Source organism: Neolamprologus brichardi, chromosome 6 (assembly GCF_056152115.1).
Source record: "Neolamprologus brichardi isolate AB-2024 chromosome 6, ASM5615211v1, whole genome shotgun sequence".
Classification (NCBI taxonomy): domain Eukaryota; kingdom Metazoa; phylum Chordata; class Actinopteri; order Cichliformes; family Cichlidae; genus Neolamprologus; species Neolamprologus brichardi.
In genome coordinates, this window is record NC_142109.1 from 35,839,887 (window position 1) to 35,850,551 (window position 10,665).

At 38.8% G+C, this 10,665-nt stretch overlaps 1 protein-coding gene and 1 pseudogene across 1 annotated transcript; one reads left to right on the forward strand and one right to left on the reverse strand.

The window, feature by feature from the left end:
* Window positions 1-1,162: 1,162 nt before the first annotated feature.
* On the forward strand, window positions 1,163-2,727 carry LOC148102634 (uncharacterized). Its single transcript, XM_087842644.1, has 2 exons — window positions 1,163-1,844; window positions 2,370-2,727. The coding sequence occupies exons 1-2, from the start codon at window positions 1,362-1,364 to the stop codon at window positions 2,694-2,696; spliced, it is 810 nt and encodes a 269-aa protein (XP_087698770.1). The 5' UTR covers window positions 1,163-1,361; the 3' UTR covers window positions 2,697-2,727.
* Window positions 2,728-3,966: 1,239 nt separating this feature from the next.
* On the reverse strand, window positions 3,967-6,584 carry LOC148102635 (uncharacterized; annotated as a pseudogene).
* Between the last annotated feature and the right edge of the window lie 4,081 nt (window positions 6,585-10,665).

Sequence of the window (10,665 nt, forward strand, 5' to 3'; positions counted from 1 at the left end):
CACGTCTGCTGTCGCTCACAGTGGCCCAAGGGGACGCTCAGGGAGTTTGTGTGTTCGCTCAGACACATGAAACATTAGAGGGAAGATTGTTTGTCAGTGTGAAAAAGTTGCAATAATTCTCACACCTCTTTTGTAATCATCTTTTTTTTTAAAAGAAAATACACTAATTTTGGTCCACTTTAATAAAACACGGTGTCAGTGTTGAACTCTGATTTATTTTCAGAATCGTCAGCGGTGCACGCGCCCATCTGGGGAAATCTGATACGTGTGACTCACAGTAACCCACTGCAGCTTTCTTTGAGCCGTAACAGGAAGAATTAGGTGTTGCTCAAGATCATCATACAAATGATCAGAACCAGAATAAAAAAACAGACATCCTGCTGATATTACAACTGAATGGATGTTTGGTCTCTGTGGTACTTTTTAATGACACCTTTACAATAAATGGCATTGGGCATAGGAATAAAAACATCAGGTTTAATATACAATCAGTTATTTATGTTTAAGATTAAAGAAATGTACTCGTGCTCATGTTAAGATTGTTAATCTTGTAAATAACTTCATGAGAGATCTGTAACAATCAAATTCTACGGAAGCGTAGAGCTGCCACCCAGGCAAAAGAAAAATACAAGTGTATCACGTTATAACGTGAAAAGTTTATTGTTCTAACAATATACTATCACGTTTGTACAATATACCTTTCACGTTTGTACAATATACCTTTCACGTTTGAACAACATAATATCACGTTATTACAATATACATAATTATCACGTTCGTACAATATAATTATCACGTTCGTACAATATAAATATTATATTGTACGAACGTGATAATTATATTGTACGAACGTGATAATTATATTGTACGAACGTGATATTTATATTGTACGAACGTGATATTTATATTGTACGAACGTGATAATTATATTGTACGAACGTGATAATTATGTATATTGTAATAACGTGATATTATGTTGTTCAAACGTGAAAGGTATATTGTACAAACGTGAAAAGTATCTTGTTAGAACAATAAACGTTTCACGTTATAACGTGATACACTTGTATTTTTCTTTTGCCTGGGTGGCAGCTCTACGCTTCCGTAGTATTGTGATAAGCATGCGGACACTTAGAAGAAACCTAAAACGCATGGGACTGTACAGGAGAAAGAATGAGTCCGATCCGATTGAGGTGGCACGATTTCTTATTGATCAACTGGAGGGACACGGGAGGCTCCATGGATACAAACTACACCACCTGAACTGCATTCAGGCAGGTTATGTTGTCACGCAGAGTACTGTGAGACATTTACTGAAATATCTTGACCCTTACGGTGTTGAGCAACGACGCAGAAATCGCCTAATGCGACGCACGTATGTAAATCCTGGACCAAATTTCATGTGGCATGTTGACTCCTATGACAAACTGAAGCCTTTTGGAATCTGTATAAATGGAGCTATTGATGGCTTTTCTAGAGTTATGATTTGGCTTCATGCCTATTCAACAAACAATGATCCCAAAGTCATTGCTGGATATTTCATAGCAGAAGTTGAAAAGAGGATGGGAACACCTGCTAGGATTCGCTCTGATTTGGGAACAGAAAATGTCATAATGGCCGAGATACAACGATTCTTGCGCTGGACTATGGATCCGAACGTCAGAAACTGTTTTATTACTGGATCCAGCAATCACAATCAGCGTATTGAAGGCTGGTGGGCCTTTCTGAGACGACATCATGCTCAGCACTGGATAAATCGTCTCCAGGAACTAAAAGACCATGACTGCTTTTCTGGATGTTTTTTGGACAAGCAGCTCATATTGTTTACGTGCCTGAACGTCATCGAGGTATGTAACCATGTTTATATTCTTTTAATGAGTCATTGTGTGTGTGTGTGTGTGTGTGTGTGTGTGTGTGTGTGTGTGTGTGTGTGTGTGTGTGTGTTAGAGAGAAAGAGAGACACGGAGAGAGAATAAAAAGTTTGCTTTAACACCCACCATGCACCGTCCCTATTATCACTGCGTTCAGGATATGAAAGAATGCATATTTCACTGGCCAGAAACATAAAATCACACTGTCTAAAACAATTCACGTTTAATAATTACTTTAAATTTTACACAGTATCACGTGTCTACTACTGTTATTCTTGTTGTTGTTGTTGTTGTTGTTGTTGTTGTCTTATTTTTTGATAAACTCTGTTTTTCTGACTGTCACTGTGTGGTGCTTTTGATTGATTGATCGTACTTTATTCATCCCGAGGGAAATTGGGTTAAGGCTGCCAGCCGTGCCAGCGCCGTTTTGGGTAACATGTTGAGCCAAGAGAAATGTGTTCTTTTACTGATATGAGATTTTTAATTTTTAATATTTAATAGGAGGAGCTGCAGCAAGTTGCACATATGTGGAACACCCACATAATACGCAGAAGCAGAAATGCAGTTGCTCCAAGTGGACGTCCGATTCTCATGTACACCATCCCTCATCTCTTTGGAGGACAGGATCATCTGAAAGAGGTTTCTCGGGAGGCAGTGGATGCTTGTAAGCAAGAATGTCAACAGAGAGGACCTTATACCTGTGATGAAACCGTTTTCAGCTTGTGTTGCCTCATAATGTCAGAGAACTTCTTACTTCCACCAAGCACAGCAGATGAATCCATTGAACTGTATCTCTTCCTGAGAACCTATATACTGAAGGACTTATAAACCTAAATATAATTGGGCTTTGGGAATTTTTATGCACATATTTTTTGGTACAATGTTTTATTTGTGCAATAAACAATAGAAAAGACAATCATTATTATTTTGTTTGGATTTTCGGTTGAAGATAGTAGCAAGCAAGCATGTCTAAATTTATTTAACCAAATCTGCGTACTCCAGTGAAGAATCAAAATTAAAGCAGGTCCTTGTATTTGTATTGCTTTTCTTTTTTTAAATATTTTGACTGAGGCATTTATGCAAAAAACAGGCGTTTGCTTCCCATCTAAAGAAAACATCTGACACCTGTTTATTAATTGAAATGAGAACATTGAAGTAAATGCTTGAATACGCAAAATGTTTTAAAAATAAATCAGTAGAAAGACTTGCATTGAATAATCTCAACCTTTTGGCATTTCCAATTATTTTTTAACTGAATTTCTATTATATCTGATTTCTGTTTTAAGACTGTCGAAAAAACATTTTTTAAACTGCTGATCCTATACATTCTCATTCATGAAATATTGTTTTCAATTTTACTGAACACACTGTGCAACTGCTATTCATCCACGAACAGTTTCTTGTAAACTGGTAAATGTAAAAATTCTGCATTATTTAATAATTAACAAACACTGTTAGATGTTAGCCTCCCTTTTATTTGTGTTCAAGGAGAAGAAAACACAGACTCTTGATAAACACTACAAAACTTAACTTATGTGCCAATTTTCTGTCTTTTATTCCAGTCAACTATTGCATCAAACACATTGCCTTCCAAAGTTATTCCCTTTAAATATGTTCTAAACAAATGACTGGTGGAAAGGTAAAAAAATATATATACTTGAAAATAATTAATATTAAGTCTTTTGAATTATTACTAAACAAAACATCCCCTCTAGCAGACATGTTGTATCCTACAAAACTGTACCACAGACCTGTGGAAAAGGACCTTGACACATGATAGATAGAACTAATAATAAGCATAGTTCACCTCTTGCTGCTAACCATATGAACTTATTAAACATAATTATTTAACATTTAAACTAGTAAAACTTTTAAGTATGAAATTTTAAACTGAAATTTACATTTTTCATGGTGGAAACAAATTGATGTTATCCACAATTTTTTGAAAATAAATTCAAATATCCCTGAAATTTAAGCTCTTTCTTTTTTTATACAATGATGTGTTCCCTGTTTGTGGGTTTAACAAACTTTAGAGCTTCATAGCCAGTCATTGTTAGTGCAAACCTTTCATTCTTGGTTTAAACATGATGGACTTTAATCAAGCTATGCTGAACTCATAAGAGCTTTTAGCAGCCAAAACATTGTCCAGTTCATTTCGTAGTTCTGGGTAGGACGTGTATGTCCATGGTAGTTCCAGAAGAGGGCCGCATGTGTGTGCCACAGGTCGTCGTGCCAGTCCATCCACAGGCGTGAACAGTACCTCAACCTTGTCAACACAGATGACATCTGACCCAGTAAGAAACCTGAACATCCTTCTGAGCCCTGTATTGTCAAGTCCTCTGATGTACTGGTGCAGAAATCTGAAGCTTTGCTTTTCTGCTTGAGTGGTGGGAGAGGCAGTAAGCAACTTCAAAAGCTTTCTCGTTGTTGGCTTTTTATCTTCATACATTTGTAGGACATCTTGTGGGCTTTGAAAAGCTTCTTTTAGGAAGTGGCTTGCAACTAAGGACATTTTCTCTGCGGCATATGCTGGTTTTTGGATTAATTGTTTGTGTGCGACTTTCAGAAGAAGGCCTTTTAAGTTCTCTTTTGTTGGAAGCACTGATACATCCAGGCGATCCATGAGATCCAGCACTTCATCCCTGTCTTCATCTGAAAGATCTTCTTTTAGTGCCCTTGTTATCAGATCTCTATCTGATTGACTTAGGTAAAAGAGAAGACTTTCAAACAGCAGATCATCTGATACTTGATTCTCACCGAAGATGAGTGCCACTGTGAAAACAGGAGCAAGGCGACAAGGGAAATATCCATAGTCTTGAAATCCCTTCAGTAAAATTCTACCCATGGATTTCCACTCTTCTTCCTGCCATTTAGGAGACAGTGATGGCACTCTGAACTCCTCTCCTTCAGCTGTGTTGTCCACAAACTCTGACCAAAATGCAGCATACACATCTCTTGATACACCATCTGCATCAGCTCCTCTTTCATCAATGTAGGTGTATTTTAGAGGGTGTATGAGGAGTGCTGGATCTTTGAACTGGCTGATCATCTCCTCCAGAATAGTAACCCTGTGAAGTTTGATGGTAACACAGACAACATCATATGATCCTGCAGAGCTTATTGCTTCATTGCTTATAGATGTATCTGGACTACTGACTGCTGTGTCTGTTGGAGGAAGTGTAATGGATGTGATGACCAGATCATCTTCCTCAAACTGCAGGAATGGTTCATCTATTACAGTGTCATCAAGTTGACAAGGCAGAGGCTCTCCAAGGTAGGGTCCAATCATTACCTCAGATGTGTCGAATAATACATCTTCATCAGCATTCCTAGATTCTGATGATGAGATCACAACAGTGTGAGAAGCTTCTTCATCTCCTTGATGTGAGTCAGTCAGTTGTGTAACATTGTTTACATGTGTTTTCCCTCTATCATAAACTTCTTCATCATCTTCATCATTGGAAAATCTTCTTGTGCACAAGTAAAATCTCAACATTCCCATTTTAAGTGCTGAGTAGAGTTCTCCAACTGTGACATTTTCATCAAATATGGCCTCTTCCTGATAGTCTAATATGTTATGACTGAACACCTCCCATCTTCCAAATTAGCTTTTTCCACTTGGAAAGAAAAGATCTTTAGCATACTGTAATATGTCAGCTTTTTTGGAGTCTTTGGGCACATCAAAGGTCCTTGTTCCTCCTCCTCTGCGCTTTCTCACTTGCTTACCTTCATGGATCCACCCTAACTCAATTTTTCGAGTCTTTTTCTCAGCCCATTTGTTGTTTTTTGCATATGTTCTTTTTCTCTTAGAAACAAATGCCTCCTCATGATCAGGTTTCTTCTCATTTTCATTGATTCCCATCTTTTCCTTCAATTTTTCAAGCAATGAGTTTTTTCTTGATTCCTTAGTACTTGCACCACTGTTTTCCAAGAAGAACCGCCTGGCAGCTATCCGATCACCATATGTTGGGATGTAACCAGACAGGGTCTTGTCATCCATGAAATCAATCACTGTGGCATCAATCTGTAATAACAGAGATATTTATTACTATACAGAAGTACAAGGTATACCTGCTGCCACACCACATGAGGTACCTCACTAAAAAAATGTATGTACATTTCACATGTGTTTTGATAATTGTCTGTTATTATTTTAGTGGCAGCCATCAATATTTAGCATTTATTCTTTTCATCTCTCTATGCCAGCAACATTAATGAGATTATCTAACATGTTATTAATAGAAATATTACAGTATATACAACGCCCACTTTTGAAAAAGTAAATTAGTATTCACGTATCTTTCAGTTGCACAGAGCACAAAGGGTTGAACTCACTGGTTTTTTAAATTGAAGCCAAATATCAATATAAACACAGTTTAATTCATTTGTTTTTAGATAAACAAGGAAACATAGTGCATCACATAATATAGCGATATATTTAAGAAACCTGGAATCTGCATATGGGTTAAGTAGTAACGTGGTCATACAACGACCCAGTTTTATACAGCGGGTTAATTTGTTCTACATTCTCCATTCCATATAGATCCACACCAATGCAGTTTACCTTTACGTCCTTACGCAGTCAAAGCGAGAGAAGCGAAAACCGCTGTGGTTGCTAACTTAGCAATATGTCATATTTTTAGACGCTGTAACTTCGTAAAAAGCGAGTTTTACAAATTTCCCCCTCACGAGAGCACTTACGCGTTCTTGTAGCATTCGTAAGAGACAGTCCTCAGGTACACCACGATTCCGAAGAAATCTCAGAAGTGGGCTATCAGTGTTTGTGTCCATGTTGAAAGCAGGGCATTCAAAGTTAAGTGCCAGTTCTGAAGAGCGTGAGCTCTCCACACCTACCATGGATTTGGGTTTCCGAACGCAACACGTTTTACGTTCTTACAATAAAAATGTTATTGTAATGGTATTTTTTATAACGTTTGTACAATATATGATCACGTTCGTACAATATAATTATCACGTTCGTACAATATAATTATCACGTTCGTACAATATAAATATCACGTTCGTACAATATAATATTTATATTGTACGAACGTGATAATTATGTATATTGTAATAACGTGATATTATGTTGTTCAAACGTGAAAGGTATATTGTACAAACGTGAAAAGTATCTTGTTAGAACAATAAACGTTTCACGTTATAACGTGATACACTTGTATTTTTCTTTTGCCTGGGTGGCAGCTCTACGCTTCCGTAAAATTCAGCAGATTGTAACTCATTAAGCTAAAGTTTGAACGGCAGCTTTCACACCAGAATACAAGATCCAGAGTTGATTTGCACGGGCTGCTGTGAAAGCATCCTTCAGCACGTCTGTGGTTTTAGTGAAACAACTGACCCAAAACAATGTGGTGAAGGATTCATCTTCAGAAAGAGATCGCTTAAATAAATGAAAGCTCTGCCTCAATACATTAGAAAGTTGGAGGAAGAAGTGCTTCATGTATAACAAAGTGACATAAATCCTCATTTCTGACGGACGTGATCCAGAGATCATGCAGTGACAATAATATTTTTAAAAAATGTCAATGTTGAGACTCTGTTGGGGTTCAGTCATGTCCAAAAGCAGTACAAAACCAGTGGCAGTGAGAAAATTGGACCCTATATGTACTTTATGAGGCACACCTGTTCAACGGCTCCTTCATGCAGAGCTATAATCAGCCAAAGTACACGGCAGCAACTCAACGACTTTGTCAAAGTTCACAGTGAGCAGCACAGCAGTGAAGGAAGCTGATTTAAGTGACTGAATGTTGGGGCTAGACAGGCTGTCCTGAGGATTTCAGAAACTGCTGATCTACTGGGATTTTCCCACACAGTCGTCTCTGGGGCTTACAGAGGATGGTCAGAAAAGGAGAAAACACACAGCTCTCTGCACAAACATGCTTTGTTGATGCCAGAGGTCAGAGGAGAATGGACCGACTGCTTTGACCTGATAGGAAGGCAACAGCAAGTCGAATAACCATTTGTTAAATAAACTGATAGGTAACACTTCAAAACACTTTTTACAACAAGCCTCAGTCTTATTGATTGGGTACTTTCCCCTACACTTTAGCACCTCGTCTAATATTTATAACTCCACATGATAAAAAAAAGAAATAAACATGAGAGCCGCTATCAGTTAAGGTTCTGATTTCCCATTGTTGGATGAACAATCCAATGCTGCTGATTCAGATGTGGATAACAGAAATTGGGCCTTGCGCTTCAGCTTAACAGAGCTCATCTCAGGCACTTCAGCGCCACTTGGCCTAGCTGTCAGATCAGTCTTAAAGTGAGCACCCACACTGCTTCAACACCTTTACCTGCTAAGAATAGGATCAAACGTGACCATCTAGGTGAACCAAAAGCAGCGACAAGGTTACTGTGGATGAATCTCGTCTTACAGCCTGGAGTCAACGGACGGCCAGAGAAAGATCAAGGAGGACATTTACATCACATGTGCTGGTTACAGCCCATCATGTCAACCTCTATGATTCTGACTTAAACATACAGCATTATTTACCGATTTATTAACCGTACCTCTCTGTCCTGTTTTTGGCATGCATTGTATTTTAATTTTACAATTCCTTTGAACAATATCAGATTTTTTCTGCAGGATAATTGATGAAATTGTTGCAGCCAGTTTGTGTTTTTATTTAAATTTGTTTTCCTGGAAAACCGTCGCACCCCCGCAAACTTTCAGGACTAACTTGTCAGGCTAGTAGGAACGTAAAGAAACAAATCAGTGCAGTTTCCAGCAGCGCCGTCCTTTGAAAACCAAAGATTCAATCAGCTGTGACGCGAGTGCTGAATTCTGCTTTATGCCGAGTAAGTGATGCTTCGATTCCTCACAGAGCGCGGTCGTCATAAAGACGGCGTGCGTATTTAAGAGAGCCGTTTGTCATCGATCCATATTGATGTTCGCTATGTTGCCCTGCTCTAAGTCTGCTGAAGGCTACAGAAGAAAAAATGTGTTTTGCTTAAAGTGCGTTGGCCAAATTAGAGAGTTTCTTCTGTTGAACGAGAAAACTTTGGCTTCTTTTATCAGGTTGTTCAGTTTGATGTTCATAACACTGATTGAAACTTGCATACATTTTAAATCCTGCTTGTGTGCACCATACTACAGAAAGCAGACAAACTGCACAGTCTGTCATTAGATGCATGTGTTTCTAAAACCCACAGATTAGAAAGTAACACCAAAGTGCGTCAGTGGGAATGTGTTTCGTCTTGTGGTGAGCTGTGAGTGGGGTTTCCCAGATATAGTGAAGCTAAGCTAAAGTTTTCCACAATGTGCCTCCTCTGCTCGGAGCATATTTTCACTTCAAGTCACTTTTCAACCTCCAAGAAGATTGTGATGTCACTTTTACTCCAAGTGTTTCTATCGGGGCCGCCTACTATTAAGATCTGATTACTTAAACGCTGCTGAGAGAAGCAATTCCAAAACATATTTGTGAGACTATTTTCTGATCCCTACGACCGCAGCTAACGTTCAATTGAAAAGCCATTTCAAACGTTTCCATTTACCGTAGATTGTAAATTATATCATTAAGTAAGCTGAAATATGAGCTTCACAAAAACACTGAGACAATAACTTTAAGTGACCCCGTGGTCGTTAGCAAAGCAACTGATGAAATCGATGTTCAAATTAACTTTGACTGAATTACATACACATGTACCGTGGTTTTAATAAATCAAGCTTTTCAAGCTATTCTTTGGAAAATAATCTCATAGCCTCACACGAAACTAAAGTGTGTGTTTGCGATTATGTTTGCATGTGTGCGGCTGTACAGTATGATGCCTATGCACTCGATGCACAGGGGACACAGTAAATACTCCAACCTGGGGGATGGAAGTGCTGTCAGGAAACGTGACATTTGGATGAGGCTCCAGTGGGTTTTCTCGCACATCCAGCTGAAAGGTCAAGCTATGATAGGGAGTCCTTGGACACGCAACTGTAATCGACCTTTCTCTTTGATAGGAGGGCATAGACTGACATATGCTTCTATAGGGGCATCATCCGCCTCTTTTAAAATATAATTAGCCAAGTTGCTCAGGGAGTCATTAAGTAGTAAGCGCTAAGTGTAGAGGACAGAGTTCGTCAGAGGTGACTGGAGTAAAACACTGTGGTGGATTTTCTAACCAAGAAAATGACTCGATTAAGAACAATATTGATCAAGTGAAAATAAAATATTGGTCATCCCATTTGTGGGATTCTCCTTTTTGTGATAAAATAGCCGCTGTCTTACTTTTGCCACTGAATGTTGGTTAGTTTTCATGATGAAGCGGTGGGCTCTGATTAAAGCAAGATAAACACAAATATGCAAATCAACCACAACATTAAAACCAGTGGGCACCATTTTTAACCTTAGGGCAGACCTCAAAGTGGAGGCAAAGTGAAATGACAACTCAACTAGGGAATAATTGACCACGTAAAATCACAGAGCATCGTTAGCGGATGCCGAGTTGCATAGTGTGCAGAGGTCTCCATCGCTACAGACCTCCAGATTATCTGAAAAACTGTGCAAAGAGAGCTTCATGGAAAGGGTTTCCATGGCCAAGCAGCTGCACCCAAGCCTTACATCACCAAGCACAGTGCAAAGCTTCAGACGCAGTGGTAGAAAGCACGCCACCAGTTATGTGTTTGAAGGCAGATGTGCATTTCTACACCCTGAGGAAGGCACAAGCCAGCATATGTTGGTGTATTTTCATGTCTTTAGCCCAGCAAAACGAAGGCTTTGCTTTAATTTTCCGACCCTGTCGTCAGTGACTTCACTTGGATGTTTCCTGTCACATATAATCTTTCCAT